Below are 24,174 nucleotides of genomic sequence, written 5' to 3' on the forward strand. Positions count from 1 at the left end.
AACTATGTACTCAGACGTTAATTAGTAAACATAGCATTATCCATTCTAATAACAATGTCGGTGATTTCTCATAACGCTAGCTTCGTAATTAATTGGCCGATGTCCCGATGTGACGAGCCGATAAGGCCGACGCGAACTGCCCATAGTTTTACTGCCCTGATGAGATAATTAAAGTCTCTAAATTAATTAATTTCACTGCCTAGTTATTTTTATTGCGGCATCGTGTTAATTGTGGAGGCAAAGGCGCCGAATCATTTCGTTGCTAGATTAATAACAGGACTGTTCTTTCTTTATGATTCGTATAATTACTGTATTAGCTAAATGTGCATGTGTGAGTGTTTTCTTGTGTTTCTGTTTAGAGTGACTTGGTTTGATTTTATCTACCAACTTGTCTAATTGCTATAAGTTATTGCTGTAAGTAGAAGTTTAAGTGTATCAATCGCAACTTAGGTAGCTGGGGTGCTCGAGTGCAAAAAAATCTCTACAATAAACAATAACTTAAATAGGTAAGTTGTGGTCTCTCAAAGGCAATGATAATGCTACTTTAGATGGTCATATCAGATTTCAACAAAAGATTCGTATTTCATCATTTTTTTACTACCTACGTGGAACTTCTTAACAGGTGGTGTACTTGAGTGAGGAATCGATAGAAAGATCGTTCATCGTCAAAGTCATCAATAGAACACTATCAGGTGTTAGAAAGGCAGTGATGTGATGACCGTGGGCGTGGTGATGATCATTACTGGTCATCATCAGTGATCAGCTGCGGCTAATGAATGGAGCCCCGCCTTCTATGGGATTCACTTTGTGTTGTAATTATATTGGGAGCTTTGGATTGTGATCCCGAAACTTTATTAATGACTTTGTATTTTTAATTGATGTGATACCTTCAATGAAATATGTCTTGCTACCTATTACCACATTTCTCATACTACATACTACATTCTCATTTCTCTACCTATTACCACATTAGCTAAATTTTATACATTTTTATGATAGGCTAAATAACTTTTAAAAAGTATTTTTATTTCTAGGTAGGTAAGTAAGTACGTAGATATTTTCTAATGTTATACCTATAAATAAGTAAATTAAACTGTCGAATAAATAAAAAAAGGTTTTTTTACGGAAATAATTTGTCCAACTTAGCTTCTCAAAAAATGCCTTCATATCTTTCAATTTCAACAGATCGTCAATTTAATTATTCGACTTTGCTAAAATTATTGAAAACTAAATTCGTAAGAAAACATACAAAAAGCATAAATTTTTACAGGTAAATAAATCTCGATCATCACACGAATACATAAAATACTACGGTGTGAAACAATGGCTACTAAATTAAGATACTTAATCTTTTGAATATGAATCACTTGTACCTAAAATAAATTTATATTTTAGCTTCTTAATTCGTAGATATTAACAAGGACCTACCCAAAGATTAGGTATGCATTCAATAGAACTCGCGCTGCCGATACGCGGCGTTACAATAATTACGTATACGACACGACGACATCACGTACGGCGTAGGCGACGACACGGCTCGATCTAAAGGGATGCGGCGGGAACAACCCACCCCAGCTCCCCTCTTGTCATGCCATACGATATTAATCTTTAACGTGTAAGGAATAAGATGACGTTTGCGGTGGCGGCGAAAGTGCCGACTGGCTGTAATTGCGGTGGGAGGCGTTGGGAGGGTCGTGGGGAGGAGCGGAACATGGCCGACGGTGGGGGACAGATGGCTGCGGACCGTCGGTCGCGCTGGATGTGTTCGTCTCTCGACGTTGAATGTGTAAGAAAATTGAACGAAGGGAAATATTTGTTTATGCACCTATGAGCATTAGTAGCGTCCTATTTGAATGTTCGACGAATTATCAAATAATGTATATGGAAGTTTAAATACAAAAAATATAACGTACTTTTTTTTACTCAAATTTGAAAAAAGTTGCAATGAAAAATTACTACTTATGTTTGAATTTTCTTTTGGTGTAACTGCCTAATAAACTTAATTATTAAACCGGAATAAAAGTTTTGGCCATCATTATCTAAATCCAGTCTAAAACTAAAATAATCCAAATTAATTTAAATTTAATTGAGACATGTTTGGGTCGAGTGTTAGCGCTCCGGGTGACGGCCGGGTCGCGGGCCGCCGACTCGTCAATAAGGCTGCGTCGATATTTCGATTAGCGCGCGAGCCCGCGGATTACGGCGGATTTTCGCCTCGACGCCCGAGCGCCGACAAATTGGCCCATTTGTACCTTACTCCCAACACTCGTGACACAGCTCACACAGCCCGTAACGACGCGCTCTGTCTAAATAAATCCGACACCATCAACCGCTACCGTTACACACATTAAACATATTTATATCCGACACAAAATGCAAAATATTGCTTTATTATATCCAAGGTAACATGACACGGGAAATTTCTACAGTAGTATGGCATTAGCTATTTAAATTGATATACCTATCTACGCAATAAAACCGATACCTAACGAGCACCTGCATTTATGAATCAATAATGCCCGAGCCATAAATTAAGGGTACCTAATGAGCTATATTTCAAATAATTAAAACCTATGAAAAGGAATTAGACAGCGTTGAGTTATTCATAATTTATCTAATAAACAGCACTAGTGGACAGATAAAGTTATTAAAATCATTATAAACAATGCGACGTTTGTCTATTGCTTCATAAACGTTACTCATTAGTATGTATTAGACATAAAGTAGGGTTTAAATGGCGTCCATCCGAGGCAGCGGTTAAATAATGAATTTATTTAAACAAACAGCACGTGTCCATTGAATATGAGATGTCAACAGATTGAATCGAGCAGGCCGTGTGGGCGGCACACTCGCGCGCTCAACTCTATACCAACATTACAAGCTTCGAGCAATATATTACTCGATTATTAACACTAAGCATGCGTGCAGAGGTTCAAACTATTACATATTCAAGGTGTTACTATATACCTACTCATCATCATCAGCCTATCGCAGTCCACTGCTGGACATAGGCCTCTCCAAGTGCACGCCACTGAGATCGATTTTCGGCTACTCGCATCCAGCTCCTGCCAGCCGTCTTGCGCAAGTCATCACTCCACCGTGCCTGAGGACGTCCTACACTACGCTTGCCGAGGCGTGGTCTCCACTCTAGAACTCGTTTACCCCAACGGTTATCGGTTCTTCGGCTAATATGGCCAGCCCACTGCCACTTCAGCTTGCTGATTCGGTGGGCTATGTCGATGACCTTGGTTCTCTGACGGATTACCTCATTTCTGATGCGATCCCTCAGAGAAATGCCAAGCATAGCCCTTTCCATAGCCCGCTGAGCGACTTTAAACTTGTGGACCAGCCGTACCGTCAGTGTCCACGTTTCGGCTCCGTAAGTCATGACAGGTAGGACGCACTGATTGAAGACTTTCGTCTTTAGGCACTGTGGGATCGACGATGTTAGGACTCGACGTAGCTTCCCAAATGCAGCCCAACCCAACTGAATTCTCCTATTCACCTCGTCCTCAAAGTTGTTTCTACCTAACTGCAATGTCTGCCCGAGGTATACATATTTCCGAACAACTTCGAGAACGGCACCGTGTATCGCAATCGGTTCCGGTAGAACATGTTCATTGAACATGACCTTGGTTTTGTCCAAGTTCATCCGTAGGCCGATGCGTAGAGAAGATTCAGCCAGGTCGTTCAGCATTTGTTGTAGGTCCTGCAGCGTTTCTGCCATGATGACGATATCGTCAGCAAATCGCAAGTGAGAGATGTGTTCGCCATTGATGTTGATGCCACGTCCTTTCCAGTTCAGCGTCTTGAACATATCCTCCATTGCATTAGTGAACAGTTTCGGGGAAATAACATCCCCTTGTCTCACTCCTCGATGCAACGGTATGGGCCTTGTTTGCTGATTTTGTACTTGGACGGACATTGTAGCGGCTTCGTAGAGACATCTCATCACTTGGATGTATCGCCAATCTACTTGACAACGCTGCAGGGACTCCAGAACAGACCAGATTTCAACCGAGTCAAAGGCCTTCTCATAGTCCACAAATGCTAGACACAGGGGCTGATTATACTCTTCGGTCTTCTGTATAATCTGCCGCACTGTGTGGATGTGGTCTATGGTGCCGTATCCGCTCCGAAACCCAGCCTGCTCCGGTGGTTGGAATTCGTCGAGTCTTCGCGCAAGTCGGTTCGTGATCACTCTTGAGAACAGCTTATAGACGTGGCTTAGGAGGGAAATGGGTCGATAGTTCTTCAACTGGGTTTTGTCTCCCTTTTTGAAGAACAGGACGACAACACTCCTACTCCACGCCTCTGGAGTTCTCCCTTCAAACAGGACGGCATTAAAAAGCTTCTGGAGCTCCCCCAGTACGGTACCTACTAGAAATCATAAAGTTATAAAAATCCGAGACATAGGTATGTAGTTACATTTACTACTGTACGTTCAATACTTCGTACTTTGATTTATTGGGTATTGGAATTATGTTTTCCTAACAAAAAACTACACAAAACTATAAATAAAATGACTACTTAAAAAAAAAAACTAATAGCATAAAATTGATAAAGATATTCCAATAAGAAGGAGCTTAGCTCGCGACTGTCCGTGTGTCGTCGAGGTTAAGTCAACAGCGCCGGTAAGCGATGAGTAACGATCCTCTAAAGCAGCGGTTCCCAAATGGGGTTCCGCGGAACCCTGAGGTTCCGTGACAGGCCCTCAGGGGTTCCGTGGAAAATTCAAGATTTCCATATGGTAAATCGCTTCACTTTTGACAATATTAAATTTATATTCATTTTTAATTAAATTGTTTTAAATATTGCATTCCAAAATTCCATTTAGGCACCATGTAGGTGGGTACCACACGTGAGTGTAAGTCTCGTACATTCGCGACAAGTGGCGGGGGAAGGCCACGGCAGCAGATAATTTAATTCCGTTTTTTACAAATTGTAGATTAACTTAATACCTCCAGGTCTTCGGCAATCGGCAAAAGTAGATAGCGAGTCGGCCAAAAATCACCGCATTTTTTAGGCTAATTTCATCGCCAGGATTATATGTTTTCAAACATTTGACAGGACGTGAAATGACACGGCATACGAGTATTTCCAGTGGCTATTTTTACCATGGATCAAAGTGTGACATTATTTCCAATTTTTGCACCTCCGCGAATCAGAAAATTTCACGCTCGCTTCGCTCGCGACTCCATGTAACGTGTGATGCTTTTATGTTCGTTTAATTGCTCAAGTATCCAACACCGAAAAAATTTCGCGCTTTTCCGTCGAGGTTTTCTTTGAAGTTTATTTTTTATTCCTCTGGTTCAGAAAAAGCAATAGCGCTTTCTTCGCTAGCTGCTTCTTATTCATTTGCATTTGCTTTTTTGTGTGGATATTGTACTTTTTGAGACCTTATTAATTTACAGTGGTTTTGTTTATTTTGGGTAGGTGTACTTAAACTAAAAAAAATTCGCGCTCGCTTCGCTCGCGATACCAGCTAACACTGCCTCCCTTTCAATGCTAGCGGGTACTTGGAACTTCTTCTTTTAGTTAAAAAAAATCGCGCTCGCTCGCCTCGCACCTGAATAAACCCAATCTATTTCTTTTTGTGTTTACTTTGTCAGTCTTCAAACTGAAAAATATTCACATAATACACAAAGTCAAGGGCGGCTAAATTGTTTTCTGGCCTGTGTGGCAGATAGCCATGCTACGCCTGAGTATAATGAATGTGTCTCTAACCATATTACCATTTGGTGCGCTACCACACGCCAAGTGCCGTACCTAAGTGTATTTATGTCTTTAGTTTATTTCTTACTTAAGCTAGGGTTCCGCCGAAAAATGGTGAAACGAAAAGGGTTCCGAAGCAAAAAGAATTCGGGAACCGCTGCTCTAAAGTAGTGGATTTCTTTGCATTTGCATTAGTTAGTGTTCGCAAAGCAATCGGACCCGTTTTATTATCGACACCACTCTCGTAAATACTTTAATATTATTTGCTCACCGATTTTCTGATGTTTTTCAGGCTGCTTTTGTAAAATGTAGGTTATCCGCTTAAAAATAAAATATTAGGAATAATAATAAGCGTGTATTAAAAATAAAAACATTCAACCAAAAAAATATGCGTCGACTACACCCATATGCGTAGCGACTACGAAACGACTACGCCAATATGCGTAGCGCGTAGTCGCCACTCATTTCGTAGGGAACGACTACGCAGATACTACGCAGATACTACGTTCTATCTACTTGCGTTGTTAGAACGGAACTGACAAACTGATTTACGAATAATATCCTATCTCGGCAAATGTATACCTAGTGTGACTTTGGCAAGTGTAATATACATTAAATATTTCGTTTGTTCCATGGCATGGTAGGTATATTATAATATAAGCATCAAATAAGTAATATAAAGTACTGTATGATGCAGTGCAATTAAGTATTGTCGTCTGGATAATGAGACAGGCTTACATTTTATTACTCTGTCGTAACGTAAAAGCATACAAAATCAAACAAATACCTACAATAATGTTTAAACTTTATACCTTAATCAATTTCATCTTTTATTGGCCGTAGCGTCTCAAGTTCACAAATTCATAAGGAACATTAAAATAACTCAGAGGTACGTAAACGTTCATCATAACATCGGTGGCAGTAAAATATCTCCAAATAAAATACTCGCTCGTAAAGAGACTGACATCGGGAGTCCAATGAAAAACTGGTAAATCGTCATTTAACTAGAGAGGCGCGTCGCGTCGCCGTCACCCGGGGAGTCACGATAAACGTCACCTCGGAATGAAAAAAATATAAAAGTTATATTAAAAAACGACCTCCGATTGAAATGAAGTGAGACGATGGAAACAGAAAAACAAATAAGACTACAAATTGAAGTGAGAAATGTTATGTCGGTGTGCGCGCCCCCTGCGAGGCTGCTCTCGCGTCATGAGGAGGCTTCTTGCAGTCGTCGTTACGGCGCGTGATTAATACGCGCGTGCTATCGGTGACGCGTGTCGCCGACGTCTGACGCGCCATAACTCTGCCAAATGAGCTGCTGCGCGGTGGCGCCGCTCCCATTTGCATACAATACGTGGGACAACCTGTCCCTTGCTGGAGACAACATTCCATCATATGACTAGTACTAAATTATGGTCACCAAACACATGTTTATTTTACATTCCCGTGAAAGTTCATAAAGCACCTACAAAATGGTATGATTAACTGTCAAAGCAGAATCCAAGTTTAAGTCCATCCAAGTGAACAATGCCTCATCGTCAACCAGTAACGCAGTAAAAATGTAAAGTACACAGAATAATACATTGCATAGAAATGTAAGCATCATAATTCATTCATATATTAAGCTTAAGTAACGAGTTACAAGACGAAGTGTTTCTCTGTGCGTTCATAAAATTGGTTGTTAGTTACTTCAGGTACGAGGGATGAGTAAGATGGAACAGGGGAACAGGCAGGCTCATAAACCTGCGTACTAGCACACACAATATGGAATAAGTCAAACACACCATAGAACAATGAATAACGCCATGAAATTACCAAACTCGCCTGAGTCAGGTCCCGGACAAATTGATGGGCATAAAGCATATTTCCTATCACTAAAACACTGAACATAGGCCTGTTTCTTTTAGGAATTCTACAATACATTAGCAACACCCATCATAACCAAACTGGGATACTTAGCGTACCGACTGGTACCATAATAGGCTTAAATATTGACAACGAAACCTCCTAACATAAAAACGTCACAGTAAAACAGAAAATTATTTATTATATAATTACAGCTTAAAATATATGTGTTGTTAAAGTATATTAGTTGTAAATCTTTGTGTACAAAATTTTATTCCTTATTTTAATGTTACCGGAGTGTAGTTAACGTAAGTTTTCAGTGCAAATAACCGATTATAGGTAACGGTTTTCTAGCCTACCGGGTGCTTGCTGTGGTTTCACCAGTACCGATACAAAACTATTTCACGACTACCTATACAGAATCAGCTTTCTTTTATAGTAAATCACTTATCTGTCCGAAATTAAATCATATCAATTTTCTTTTAGTTCGCTAAATGTAAGAAACAGATAGGCTTCAATATTTAGCCATAATGTCGTATTGCAATGTTGGTATAACTTGAATTTCTTTGCACAAAAGTTTCGGCGTTTTACCGATTGTAATATAACGATTTTATAGCTTATAATTCCGTCGTTTGGCAAGAATAATCCCAGTGCAAATTTGTTGTGGGCTGTTCGAAGCCCGCGGCGGTGGCGACCGCTTCCGGCGTCTCGGCTACACCCACTCTTTATTCCAATTGCCCTTATTATGACATAAAAATAATTCATGATACTCTCAGTTAACATCACCACAAAGTATATTTAACTACCGTTAACTTATATTTGAGTTAACTTTGTGCCCCAATGATGGGTACGTTGGAAGTTGAAATTAATACGAGCGGGGAAGCAATTGACTTTGAGTTTACCCTTAAAATTAACTGTGCGCAGCGGAGTTTCGACTTTGCAAGTATAATCATTTCATTGATATTCGTTTGTTTTCAGTATTTTCAGCTTTGTTGAAAAGATGGAGAATTGTTTATTTTTTTCCAATGCAATCAAAGCCTTGCTTAACAGTGAGAGCCTTAAGTAAACGTAGCAAACAATGTAGCGTGTACCTACAGATTGTAATGTTATCTCAATTATTTAACCAGTTCCTACACTAGGTATGGTTGTTAAGACAACTTTTTTCACACGATTGTTTCGTGATTGGACGTAAAATACTTCAAAGTAAACCCTTTCTCTTAGTATTCAGTAATAAGACCAACTTTTGGAAACATTTAATAAAGATATATAAAATCTCCTTTTTACTTATGAGGGCGATTATCCGGTTAAGGTGCGGCAAACCCTTTTTTTTCGTTCCTACTAAACGGGAGCCATCAAACCCCAAGCGAAGTCGATTCCTCTCGCTAATTGCATGTGAGCAGAAACAATGAAAGCTCCCACTCAGCCAGTAATTGGATGCAATCAGGTAGCTCCACATGTTTTCATAAACAAGGAATTATAATTACGGAAACACATCTGAACTTTATAGCAACCATGCTCTTTCTAATTGGTCTTGTTAAAATTATTATATAGATAAGTAATTTTTATCATTGCTATCTTGAAGCCAACATAAGTAAGTATTAATTGAAATACAAATGCTGTTAGTCAATTAGTAGTTCTATTTTTACGACAAAGATGTTCCACTTTTTCAGTCACCTGAATACGATCCTCAATTAGTCGAACGCGTGATAAGCGTCTATTTACGCTCTATCTAGTATTAACAAGTACAAGACTTATCATCTTTTGAATCAGCCCTACAACGCCTAAATCTAACCATAGACCCTTCAACATTTGACAGATAGACCTGCCGTTTTACAAAGAAGTGGATTTATACGGTTTATCTATAAAATTGATAGTTATGTCAGTGTCACTTACATTATGAAAGTTTTATGAGTACGATTGTATTGCCCGTCCATGCCGTTAGATGTCATAAGATGATAAGCGCGTTGATATATTTATTACTTCGGAAGGGCGCTGGTATTTCTAACTTGTATGTGTAGCTACACAACGGTATGTTGCTACCCAGTTTACAGCTTATGCATAATTATGATGTGTTTAATTAGGAACATTACGAAATACCACTTGTATGTAGATGAGGAAGATTAAAATATTAATATTAGTTATAGTAAAATTAGTCGCACTGTTTAACGAGTGAGTGCGGGCGCGGGGACGGTTAGTGGGCCCAAGGTGTATAATAATTACCGGCGTAAGGTACGCGCGCTACGAGCGAGCCCGCGCGCGCCGCAGGAGTCCCGCCGACGCCGAATAACTTATTAATTTATATTACACCTAAACTCAATATTCACTACCTACTCGAGTCACCTGTCTAGCTTGTTTGTTTTATAATCGCCTTATTTCAAAATACGTTAACGACGTGAAAATATCCACAGTAATTAAAAAACGCAAATGATCGTCGAGAATTGATGTTTGTCGTTGTTCATTAAGACGAGCGGTCGGCCGGCGTGGTGAGCGTTTTATTAAATTTTATTGGCTTGTATATTCATACAACGGCTCGGATGCCGCTATAAATTAAATGGGGATTATTAATGAAAGTATTTCGCGGATATCGGTGCGATACGCGTCCGAGCCGCTGTCCGGCAGCCCTGGCTCGCACACGTAGCACAGCGCCAACGGACAACCCTGTTAATGACATCGGCTTTTTGGCTAATGACCGCCATTATTGTCTTGTCTCTAGCTGAAAGTTAAACAAAGCACCGCTGTCGATGGACGTCACAAACTTAATCACCGCGATTTACGTGAAAAAGCGTATAATGTTGGAGATAAACGCCGCTATGCACACATCTTAACTGCATTATAATTGCTTGACCTACTTGAGTCGAACGTTGCATAAATAAATAAGGCCTAACGATATAATTCCGAGTTGATGGAATAAATTGTAGTGATTATGTGTGTAGTATGTGTGAGCCTAGGGCCGAGGGAGTGCGCACTGGGTGTTTGAGCCGACGGGGGCTCGTGGCTGAGTCCCGGCGGAATGCGCCGGCACCGCGGGCGCTCACAATGACAACTGATACAGCATTAGTTTGTCACTAAATCCTCGCAAGCACAACATTTCATGTTTCATTACGTCATAAATAAATTATGAAACATTATCATGAATATGTTTATGCAATCAACAGTAATTTTGCAAGTTGTTTGTAGTTTAACAACGCAGCCGTTTTATTTGTGAACCTCATAAAACATAAAGTTATCGCGAATTTGCATGAAATTAAAAGCTTCTTATTTATTGCATAGACATTGTTATCTTATGCTATAAAGATTTTATAATTTGAGGAATTTCTATACTCACAGAATATCTAGTTTCACTTATTGAAAATCGTTCTTTGGTAAACAATTTTAGAAGGCCCATAAACTATTTATTGATTTCCTAAAGTTGTGAAACATAAACTTGTAATCTCATTATTTAAGTAAACGACCAAAAAGCAGTTCATTAATCATCACGACTCGTGTTTAGTGTTGGACCACGAACTGAACCAATAATTTACATATTTTCATTAATTATACCTTCGTTTCCTACTATTAACCTTGAATGCTTATCATTACTGTACACAAAACATATTTTTAAAACATTATTAATTTTCTTTTTGGTAAAAATATAAATTAAAAAGCTTATCTACCGTATCACGGCTATCACTCAAATGTTTACTTTCCCGCGAATAACAACTACCTATGTATAACCGGAGAACTGGTTTTTATGATGTGCCTCAGCAATCTATCTTCATAGTCGACAATAGATATATTTCATAGCATCGAGCGGTATTACGACTTTCCTTGATGCACTTTCGTTTACGAAGGAGGGAAGTGCGTAACTAGTGCTGGTTTACATGCTGTTTATTACTAAAATTAATTCCTACGCGACACCTCAACCTGTTATTACCATTTCGTAACAGCAATTTGTTACATTCAAGTTATAATTCTTTTTTATTGTCCAGATATCGAAAATATTTGCATTTTCATTACGGTCACAAGTTTACAGCTGAAATAGAGGTGTTAGATCATTATAAATGGCTTTTGTAATATTTATTACTCGTCAGCTACTGAACTTGTTTTCATTATTGCTGTAATAAATGTGTTGGAATTTTTAATATGGTAATTGACAAAGTTGACTTCATAGTGCTATTAATATTTTGTATTCTTCACTAGACTACAAGCTCACTCAAAGAAGAAAAAAAATGTAGAGAGATGTTTTTAAAAATATTTAATAAAATAGAATAAAGCTGCTCATTCATATAAGATAAATACACACAACTATGAGAAAGTAAAATATATTACATCAAGATTTAGGGATTTAACACGCCAGTGTCGTTGGGAGGTCTTTGTGACCGGAGGCATATCGGCTCGGGCGAGCTCGCGCGCGTACAATCGCGATCCGTCATCGCCGCTCGCCGCAGCCGCCACGCTTTCGTGTGACCGTTCTCATGAATTCTAATAATCTGACCTCATTCCGACACACGATTATACCGAGCTTTTAAATAAACCCCACAAACATTCACAAAGGTCTCTCCTACTTTATGAACGGATTTTGAAATTCACTTTAAACTTGCTTTTAACGTTTTCGTGTTGGTTTAATATTAGTTTATTCGAGTTTAAATGCTGTGTTATAAAATTAGAGACAGTGTTTTCGTTCTTTATGTACAATGTAGAAATAGTGAACGTAACATTACCTTTGTCTATAAAAAGGTGTAAAAGAACACAAATTTTTCATGACGGAGAGGTCCTTGGAGAAAAGAAAAATAACATACAACTGTACGTAATACACGCAAGTGGACAGAAGTCGGCATTTCAGGGTTACAATGGCTAGTGTCGTGAATGCAGCATTTATTATATTATGTCGAGGTACCTACTCGTCAGTTAAGTGGCGCGCTGATGATTAATTCGTCGGTTCCATGGAGTTTTGTTTCACAATTAGGCGGGTGGGCACGAACGGCCGTGTCGAGTTGCGTGGCCAATACTTTGTTACCGATGTTAACGACTCACCAATTCCAGTTCCGTTCCTGATAATATATTGCTAATTAGAAGTTTTATTTATAAATACTTTCGTGTATTTAGCTGTTTCTTGAACCGGAATAAAAATAAGTTTAGATTTATTGAAGGAAAAATTTTGTTCGGTGTAATGCCGGTAGCTGGTTGGTACCTAATCTAATAACATTTTAAGCAACTTAATATATTGTTATTAACGACATAAATATTCTTAATTATGCATCAGACTTCACGAATGACGTGTGCAAAGCCATTTATGAAGTCTTCCGCTTCGGTAAATTATTTTACACTTTATTCTTCATTTTTAACTTTAGGTTTAATAGAAAATAAGAGTTGAATAAGTTATCTTTGCAAGAACAGTTTAGTTAACTAACCTAGAGACAGAATTTGAGGTTATTATTGCTTCAAATTCTTATATTAGCTGTTTGGAAACCCAAAAAATTTTGTTTACAGCCTTGCAGTCGCTACTTTGCCTATACAATAGCATTATGTATATTAAAAGAATTTGTTTAATTAAATAAGTTCACGATACGCGCGCGATTGCCATCGGTCTTCTATGGGAAAGCCAATTAGGTGTGTTTTGGTGAGAGCCGGGTCCATCCATCATATAGCCACGCCCCCGGTTCCGTTCCGGCGCCCTCGCACAATATACTTCGAGTGCGTAACGTAACCTAGCATTGTTCAATTATATACAACTCTACAGTTCAAGAAAATAAACGAAAAACCTAAAAAAGTTGTTCAGAAACCAAAAGTTGCCTGTTTGGTGGTGTACACAGGGCACAATTTTCTTGCCACGTGCATGTAGTATATCTCAAATCTTAAGCCATTCTTTTTAACATCACAAATATAAAGTTGATAATTTAAAAAAGCATAAAGTTCTTTAACCACCTGCTTGTTTGTTTTATACAATTACATTTACAAGATACAAACTCGTAACAAGTCTAACTTATTCATAACACGATCTACATAAAACGATAAAACTATGACAATAACAAACAACTAATTTAAAGTTCACTCTCATCAGTTGAAATCAATTTACAATCGCGATAGTATCGGCGTGCTATCGTACTCTTCATAACTGTCATATTGCTGATTAACCTATGTTAAGTAAATATAGCGGCTAGTAAGAGAGATCTCTGGTTTGTATTGCGCAGCGGGTGAGCGCGGCTCAGGATATGCTGGTGCAGTGCCGTCGTGACATTTGCCTGCGCCAGCCGCACCTGCGCCGCGGAGGTAAGTAGCCGTGAGGTGCCGGCTGACGCGCCACGACATGTGCGACTAATTTGTTGCCAGCAACGCACTCATTACACTCTCCCCGACGACGCCTGCCGCCCGAGGTGTCGCACACACAACAATTTCGCAAGCAATTCTATAAATTGCCGCACGCACAGGGAAGTGGTCCACGTGTCACGACGCCATCTCAAAGGATGTGTGAAATGTAGGAAGCATTTATCGGCTCCTGTTTGTTTTGTTTACTTCTTTTATTATATTCCATTTGTAAAAAATATGCATATCTTAATGAATGAATCATTGACATCAATCATTCTGATTTCGTATATAATTAAATCTTACCGAATTATTTAAGTACCTACTCATACAATTTGAACGAACATATCGTAAAAGCCATCTTTACATTGAATTGCAAAGGTGGCCAGCGTATAATTAAATGTTGACGGATAATTTATAAACCTCGATTTGCAGTGGCGCACGCACTCGGCTAACCCGTAGTGCCGTCAAGTAATAACACTTCCAGCCATTAGCTACTTTCTGGAGCAGAACCGAGTCGACTCGCACTCTACAGTTAAAATAGTAGTGTCGAAGACACGATTTGTGTAATTAGAATTACATGAATGTACTTATTTAACTTGTGAAACATTTAGATAGTTCACACACTGGTCGCAGGCGCGAGTGGCCGGCGGCGACACCCGGGCCGCACGTAAATCAACCGTTTTACGTCAACACTTTATAGCTCATTCAGGCTCGGCCGCTTTATCACCTTGTTGTTAGCAACTACCTCCGCGCTGCTCTCCTCGAAACCGATACCTTACACTTTGTTGTTTATAACTTACGACTCTAACAAGCTATTGAATCAAATTATGATTATAATCAGAAACAGTTACCACACGCCACACACATCATCAATCACTAATTTCTAATAGAGCCGCGTCTCTATTTGTCTATCGGTTTGATTAAAGAAACATTCTGACGTAATAATTATTTAGTGACATCTGACATCTGTATAGTAGGAGCTCACCTGTCCGTTCTTGTCCATCTCGTTGTTGGTGAGCTTGACCTTCTCGAAGGAGACGACCTGCTTGCGCAGCTGGTCGCCGGAGAAGGGCGAGTCGGGGTGCGGGTAGAGGCGCGCGGGTGCGGGCGGGTCCGCCTTGCCAGCCACGAGCCACGAGGAGCGGTGGTAGGCGTAGCGGTAGCGCTTGCCGTCCACTGGCACCACGTCCAGCAGCACGGCGTAGCGCGCGTCGCCGCGGCACCCCGCGAACGACACGCGCACCGTCGGGAACATGCGTCTAACATGGACAAAACAAGATAAAATCATTACACTTAAGCACGAACATTTAAAATTACTTAAAGTTAATTTTATGCGAGTCGTAAAATTCTAAACATTTCTGAAGAACTTTTATTCATATCGTCACAAATTATAAGGACATTAAAACTCAACTTTCAACTATAAATTTCCGAAGGGGATGACGAAACGGACCTCACCGCGCTAATGACCTCATAAGAACCGACCGAAAACTAAATTAGACATTACGAATACAAAAAGCTTATAATCCCCGAAAGTGTTTTACGAGACCAAAACACATGCTCGCAATAAAAAAAGATGATTAATGCATCTTCACAAAAACCACCAGAGATCCGGCCACGGACGGTGACTTGTATAATTACAGGGTGAAACGCGAACTAGGAAATCAAACAAATATGATGTATTCGATTTTAATGCACCCCTAAATGGGCTGAAGCGCTTCCTGCCGGCCAGCGTCCGATAACATCTCAACATCCTTTATTTATGATGTAGACTTTCTTATAATATTTTTTATAAAATTTAAACGGCACTTTTGTAATTTCGATGCTTAAACAAGAAGTCAGGGGCCTGTCAGATTACATAACCGTCAACTAACAATTTGCCTGTCAACCATGATGGGTGCGTAGAAAAAAAAGTTGTATTCGTTATTGGTGATAGGAATTTGTGGAATGCGAGCAGTAAACCAGTAAACTCTTGGAGTTAGAGAATGAATTAATAGCCGCCATAAAACACAGCTTTTGGTAAGTGTTAGAGATGTGTAAATAACGAAGTATAAGTAGTAGCCGATAAAACTTGGGGGCAGAGCATCGTATTCGAGTTGATGGTAAGTTGGTCATAAATAAATGGTATTGAGGTGTGTTCGGAATGTTAGTGTCATAATATCGATGGCATCTGCGGTCAGGTTTGACAATGAGAGGAGTCGCGCGTCGTTAGGAGACGCGGGCGCGCCACCCAGCGCGCGCGAGTAATGAGCCGCATCCATCACGGATAACAATCGATCGACCACCAATTGCGTCACATGCACTACAATACTAATCGATTTTTTACCTCTTTATAATTTTAAACAGTAATCGGGGTCAATGAGTTTTTGTTTCCTTCAGCTGCTACTACACTTTAATTGACGACGTCTCGACTATTAACACTGCAACAAGTTTGTCTTTTTTTCATATTTCCTACACGTTTACAAAATAGCACGTAATCAGCATTTTCCTTTGTTGTAGTTTTAATTAATTAAATTGACAAAGAGCTCTGAGGCTCTATCACAGGTTCTTAAAAAACAGACGACAAATTGAAAGAGTTAAGTATCTTCTGAATACCACTGTTTTCATATTGGTTGAGTTATGAAAGGCATGTAATAACCTGAGTAACCTACTTCAATTTATTCATTCGCTCAGTTATGGAACTTATAACCAACCCGTAAGGTATTGTTTACAGCATTCTTCGATGAGGACTTAACCTTCAGTGTTCTTGTGACCTTTCAATTCATAATTAGGTACAACTTGTTAATGTCTTGTAATATGTTGCTGCAAGCAGTAAGCAGCAATTACTAAGACATACAATGTTCGCAAATGTGTTAGAATTCTTATCGGCTATTACTGTACTAAAGCTTGAACATAAAGAACACATGACGTAACGGTTCAAGATATTAATAAGGTAGGCAAAGTAATCTAACAATTAAAGGGGACTGCAGAAACCGAGGTAACGATCTATATTAATGGCGCATTTCGCGAGTAATAAAGTTGGTAGAATCGTCGGCGGACCGTCGGTCTCTCGCATTTACATAATTCATTAATAAACGTCGAGCCGCGATGCCCTCGGATAAGCTTAACAAAATACCCAATTGAATGTATGTGTACAGACAAATGCGAGAACTTTTAACACAATTACTGCGAATGTAAATACATAAATAGCAGTTAGATCATCGCGCCAATAGATATACAAGTTTTACTAGAATACCGTAGAATATGCGCAGGATACTGTACATTAATAATGGTTTAGTATTAGACGTGGGAATTATTGGTTTTCCCACATTATATGGCGTATATGATCTGATAGGTATTAATGAATATTCCGTGTCGACTGGTGGCTGTTTGAATTCATTACCCACAGTCAAACGCATAAAATTTTAATTGCCAGAATCATATGCCATACATGACGTAGAATATAAAGAAAAACTGGTTCACGAATTATATAACAGATACACATTATATTTAAAATATCTGAATTATTTTATTTAAATGGCTGGTATTTTTGTATGTTTTGTGGTAAGAAACCGCAGAGTATGACAAGGTATGCATGAAAGAAGCCTAATTTCAGTTGATCGAGGGCAACAATTATAGGAGACCACATCCGGAGCGAGGCGCGAATATGTCCCCATTCTGAACTTCTGCCGTTATTGTTTGTTTGGAAACTGAAAGTGGGTTTAACACAATGGTATGTATTGTGTACGGTTGACAAATGTATTCGTATAAGCAAGGAGTTTTTTTCTTGAATATTGTACTCAATACCATAGTGGCTGCCACGACTTCACTCCACCCTTCATGAAATGCTCGCTATCCCTCTATTTTTCTGACACAGTAGTCTCTTTCCAATCTTATGTTATGCCTTATTTAATAATGTATCTCGTTTTTTCATATATCATGTATATTTTTTTGATGGCTCAATGTCCTCAATCTCAATCCTCAATATCAAGTTACTATCTTAAGTAGATAGTAATGATAAAAAAATGTGCATAATTCGATCCACCAGATGTTCTACATAGGTCAAACATCGACTCTATGAATATGCATCACTTGAGGATAGTCATTTGTACACATCCATTACCGATTAACCTACACAGGAGATAATTGAGTTGTAAGCAAAGACACCATGTTATTAGATATGATTACAAACTATACCTATACACCAGATAACCAGATTATTACGTAATTTATTATTTGAGTGTGACCTTTAGTATAATTGTCGAGTAAATAAATACAATTTTTATTGTTTATGGTAGCATTCTTGTAATAAGTCTGTGGTATTAATTGTCAACTGTCATTTAATATTAATATGTTTGTTCCACGCATTGCGTGGCCATTGGAATGGACACTTATTTAACTTGAATTATCTTTGTACACAAATGTTAACTATTTTCATATTTGGCTTTTTCTGAAACAGTCTCATGTGGGGGTTTAATTACTCTTTCATCTATAATGTATAATATCAAAGTAACGACTCAACACTAGTATTTTTAAGTTCTGTTTCTCCTTAGTATCAAACATTATGAAAAAAAAAACTTAATGTTATTGTTACCACATGGTCAATAGGCACCAATAAGATGGCAAATTCCTTCGATAAACCTATTATCCTTTATAAGGTAAGGGCTAATTTGCTTTTTTGCTATTAAGAGACCACGTGTCTCATTTAACGCCACATAAATTACATTATTGCTGCTGATTCCAGGAGTTATAAAACACTACAAATAAACTACAGTAAAACTAAATAACTCTATTATTTCGAAGAATTTTTATTATAATTTTGTTGAAATACAATACGTGGTTTAAAAAATAACATATACTCCGTTTTATCATATGCTAAATCAATAATATTCAAATATGACATTTAAATATCTGTCAAGTTATTAAATTACCAAAAATATGTTATTCTACCATATGGCTATTGATCCACTTTCACTATCGCCAAGTTAGATATTACAAATAGAAAACTAATGTCTATCGGTTTTTGTTCGCATAGAAAAATAATTAAGCAATAGTGTGAACTTAATACGACCAGAGAAACACAAAAATATTGGATTACGCATGTTTCACAATTCAATGATGTCGATAAATCTTCATTCTTTATGAAACTTCAAAAGTAAAACTTATAGCTACGAAATAACAATAAAGAAGGGAGAAAGTGCGTTTGCGTGAGTTCGCGTCAACATTCTGATACAATTTTATTATAGCATACCTACCGAAGAATACCTAGATATTAAGATAGCAATTAACTCCGCCATCGCCTGAGCGCAAACAATAACCAGCAAATATTTAACTTATAATTAAATACAGGAAATTCTTCCACAAATAACTATGTATTTAAATTTAAACAACACTGAGTATGGGCATTCCGATCAAATATCACGTTTCCGTGGCATCGCGATAACATTTCTTTCATATTATAGAAGTGTATGGTTCCGTTATACACCGATCATAAGGCTGTATGTACCACAACATGTCGTATGTGAATCAATGGGTGGTATCATTAAGCCCGATAAGATCACTATAACACAAACTTTGAAATTATCACTAGTTATGAGTCTTCACACTCAGTTTGGGTTATCTTAACGGCTGTTCTTGAGGAAAAAATGTTCATTGAGTGACATTTTGTAACATTCTTAGAATTTCGCTGTAACAAGGAATTATCCAGTTTTATTCTTGTTTTAGCAACTAAAAAGAATTTTTCCTCTTTTTTTCTTTGTGTTGCATATCTTACATAACATACTTGAAACCTGTCAAATACTTAGATATACTCAGTGCAAGTTGAAGAAATGTAGTTTCCGACCCTACAGGTTATTAAAAAAGTCATCCCTATTTTCTGCTAATTGCCTAACATGTTTCCAGATAAAGATACCGTAATTCAGTTAGGTAATTCTATTTAAAGATGCAACATTAATAAGGCCAACGTTTACAACAACTGTGCTCAAATTCGCAATCACATTTGCATTGCATAGCAAAATGTAATAAAGGCCTAACACACTAAACAATCAGCTTTGTTGGAAATTAGATAATATTGAAATATACCGCACCATTTATAAACGTCATATTCAATCAAGTAAACTATTAATAAGACATGAATGCTAGCATCGAACAAGTTACGAATATCTAATAGATCGTATTTAGAAACGGCGAAGGCATTGCGTAGGTAATTTATATCTATCCAATATCTAATCATTTACAATAAGTTGTTAGATGTGTGTACCTATGTATTTATGAGTTGAATAGAAACATGACTGGTTTTCATGAAATGTCATCCACTCATACAGAGCGCGTTCGCACGCAACGTGGGTCATCGACACCGCTGCTTTATATGTTTATTACAACTTTCAATTTATACATATTCCCGTTCATTAATACTGCAATTACGCCATATCCTTCCTATAAAAGTCCCATATTATAAAAAAAAATAATGGTATAAAAATAAGAAAGTGCCCCACAAATATTTTTTTTATAATTATAATAATTGTACTATTAATATAATTTTTCATCGTGAACTCCTGATCGTGCAAAAAAATAATTACTTTACTAGAAGGAAAGTGTTCGGTAATAGGAAACCTATCAGCAAATAGTGTATTAACATTAGACGTATGTAGTGCGTGTAGTCGCGTGGCGCGTGTCAGCTGCCTGTCGCTTACGCGTCTCGTTACGTCGCGTCGTCGCCGCCACGCGTCGCCCGAGCGGCTAATCTCGCTATTCAAAACAAAATATCCTGTTACTACAGAAAACCTCGTGTGAAAATGAATAAAAAAATAAAATGGAAGAACTCAACAGGTTAGAACGCCAGCTCCGAGCTTCGCCACCGACAGTGAGAGAGCCACGCGAACTGTCATCTGTCAAACCGCCATTTTAATTCCTGTGTAAATTATACAAATTGACACTTGACATGTTTTGTCGTCTCCCGGGTAATCGTGCGAAATGGAACTCTCATTTTGTTACTTTTGTAAAGTGTTGGGAGGGCCCTCAAGTATATTTATCTGGTCATACGATCTCGGTTTATGTCTTTCTTTTGTTGGCTACCAATCGGTTAATATCTCTACGACGGATTTATTTTCTCACATTTTATGTGTCTCGATATGATGATTTCTAAAGATAGTATTAAATAGTTTTAAGTGTTCTTCAAGTTTTTACAAATATAGAACGTGAGAGTGTGCGACAGTGATCATACTAAAGTAACAATGATCTAAGTATAGATATCGACAGATTAAGAAAGTTTCGTCTGGAAGGTTTAACTTTACGATGTCGTTATACATGAAAAATAATGGAGACATAAATATTGTGAAAAGTGACGTTTTGTTAACGACCTCAAAGCAATGTGTATAAAGTAGCCGCGCCGCGGGGCGCCTCACTACAGGGAAACGCTTTGCTAATTAAAAATTCTTCTTTGTTTTTGCGTCCAGATTGTAGTTATGCGAGAAATGTTTTATTGTTTAACACACGATAATTTACAATAAGTAACAAAGCATTAAGTGGAAGCGTGAAATTCTTGACTAAACTGGAGTTATTTGTGTAAATCAGTTCACGCTGGGTTTAAATATCCCGCATTTAGCACCACATTAAAATATGAATAGGAAATATGAAATAGATTAATGACATTGAAATATTTTATTGCCTACTTATCCTAAATTCATAATGAAATTAAAATACATTAATAATTTGATTTTTTTAATAAATATGGACCGAAGGCTTGTGAACAATATACATGCATAGGCCATTACTGTATTTCACGAAATTGCAAGGTGCTAAAGTACACGTATGCAATGATTTAAGATACCACATTAAAGTTTTATTACCACGTAGGCCGGTCAGCTGGTAACGCGTTATTTTATTATTAAAGAACCCCTAAATTTAACCACAAACAACCAAATTTGGTTTTGAAGGAAAAATGTGAATTAAGGGTTGGTTAACACCAAGTTTGTAACCGATTGTATTGAATTTTATTTCTTAAGCTTAGGGGCGTTTTGTTTAAATATTAAGATTTTAAACTTCAGGTTATTAAGTCTTTTTGGTGGTTGTTCTTAAGTAACTACTTACTTTGTTCTACAAACAAAACTGTATTATGAAGGAGTAGTTTCTCAAAACAGCGTGCAGCAAAGCTAGCTTTTAATAATAATTTGAAGGTTTTAACGACATCTGTAAATGTTAAAGATATAAAAAACCTCAATTCCTGGTGAAATAGTTTGTCAAGCGAATCGCCCCCCTTCTTTTGACGTTGTAAGTCATGTGCCAATATAAAGCTAATTAATATCGGCTGGCAATTATAGACCAGTTAACATTAACAAGGTGCCCTTTAATTATTATCGTTGGAATCTGACTATGACGTCGGGTTTACGACACTTCCGCCGGAACCCCTGACTGGCCATAAAGCCGGGAACACAATGCTCGATGTGCAACATTCGCCCTCGTAAACAACAGCACTCCAGCACAAATCCGACGGTGTGACTCTCCACTAAATATTAAAACACCGAATGACGCAATATAACTTTACAACAACCATAAAACTGAAATAGGTAAGTGTTATTTGGTATGCGGCAACACTTAACAAACCATAGATTTATGTTTTTATAACAGTGTAAAATAAGATAATCTATAACTTCATGAACCGATCTCGCCGCTCGTAATATGGTGCGTGTTAAACGATGCAGCGAGCAATTTCTAAGCAACATAAAATGAATTTCACATAAGCAAAAACGTGAAATTGTAATCAAGACATATCCAATGGGAAACTCATCGAGATGAACTAACCATTGTGGATGTGGCGATAAATCAACAGTTAATGTACAATTAAACAATTTCTCATGCTTAACACGATCAGCTCGCAAGTCACGTGGTACATATGTGCAATAGTTGTTGGTCTATTCATTCTAATACCATTTCGCCGACCTACATTTACACAGCGCTAGATAGGTTTGCTACTAAACCGAGTGTGCCTAAAAAGTCCCCGACAAGGAGTTAACTAAAAATATATCCAATTCTATTAGATAGGTACTTAGTGCAAAAAAAAACGTACGTGTCCAATCAAATACAGTTTGATACTGTGCCGTGTTAGGTGAATAAGCAATTAACTTATTTTTCGAAAAAACATTGACTCGTTATTATTCAAAGCATATTCTTCTAATGCTATATGCGTCTATTGCGATACTTTATTATTATGATAATCTAGTGACCAACATGCATGAGCTAAACCATAGACAAGACGTCTTGCCTGTCGATTAATTGCTTGAAGTAAGCTGACCATCACTACGTGATAGGTCGATCGTCATTATCACTGTATTAAACACTATTTTTGTACCTGCAATACCGAATATTAAGCCCACTGAACATGAAGAATGATTAAGTATACCTAATGAAATCGATGTGTGGTTTCGCAAATATTAATTAAAGTTAAAATGCATTTCGTCTACGTGAGAATTTGGATACCATCATACTTAAGTCCTAAATGCCCTTTATTAGATATTTATAGGTACATGCTACTTTTTCATAAAACCTTCAACAATGGCACAAGCATCGAATGAGCAACAACCCATTAAAAGCAAATAAAATTGTACACAGCGGTCACTTAGTTTCAATACAAAGTTGCACAGGTTTATAATTAGTAAGCTGTCTCTTTAAGTAATTTACACATGCTATAAACCCTGCAATTGTACAGTAATTATGACATTTAAACAGAGTCGAGAGGAGTGTTCGAAACTCAATTCTTGTCCGTCATTAGCCGGAGAGAGGGTAGACATTCCGTCATTATCCATGTTCATTATAATCTTGGGCAAGTATCTCGAGCGCCACCTCGAGTCGAGATTACGCCGTCGTAATTAACTGTTTTACACGCTCCTAATGGCTTCATTTCGCTAATGACCACCTCGACTCGTCCTTCTATCTACACAACTCCAATATCGCAACTCTCAAGCCAATTTGTACCTTTCATTTAAGATTTTAACACACATTTTAGATTAATTTAACTCAACGTCGCGTCGTTTATTGAGGAAACGTGCACTTTTATTTGCAATAGTGTAATCAAATTTCACTTAGACTTTATAGTTGAACGTAATAAAGTTATTATTTGATTTGAATCGAGGTTTTATGATTTAATAGTTTATTGTCATCAAGTTGTATGAAGACATCCGTTTTTTTTATAAAATAATGATTTATTGGTTGTAATGTTATTACTTGTAATATGAGCTGATGGTTTTATTCAATTTATTTTAATTTCTGCTCTGCGATTCTCCGATAACAGTAACACCAACTTAATAATTAGATACTAAATAATTTGCAAAAAAGTTGTTACCGATGTGAATCGAGCGT

The 24,174-nt window shown here is 37.7% G+C and overlaps 1 protein-coding gene across 1 annotated transcript in view; it reads right to left on the reverse strand.

Moving 5' to 3' along the window:
- Positions 1–24,174, reverse strand: part of LOC124646262 (T-box transcription factor TBX20-like) — a 64,573-nt gene that overhangs the window by 12,552 nt on the left and 27,847 nt on the right. The window contains exon 4 of the mRNA XM_047186377.1: positions 14,831–15,104. Within this exon, the coding sequence (XP_047042333.1) occupies positions 14,831–15,104 (274 nt within the window). The remainder of the gene's footprint in view (positions 1–14,830; positions 15,105–24,174) is intronic.

Source organism: Helicoverpa zea, chromosome 3 (genome assembly GCF_022581195.2).
Source record: "Helicoverpa zea isolate HzStark_Cry1AcR chromosome 3, ilHelZeax1.1, whole genome shotgun sequence".
Taxonomy (NCBI): Eukaryota; Metazoa; Arthropoda; class Insecta; order Lepidoptera; family Noctuidae; genus Helicoverpa; species Helicoverpa zea.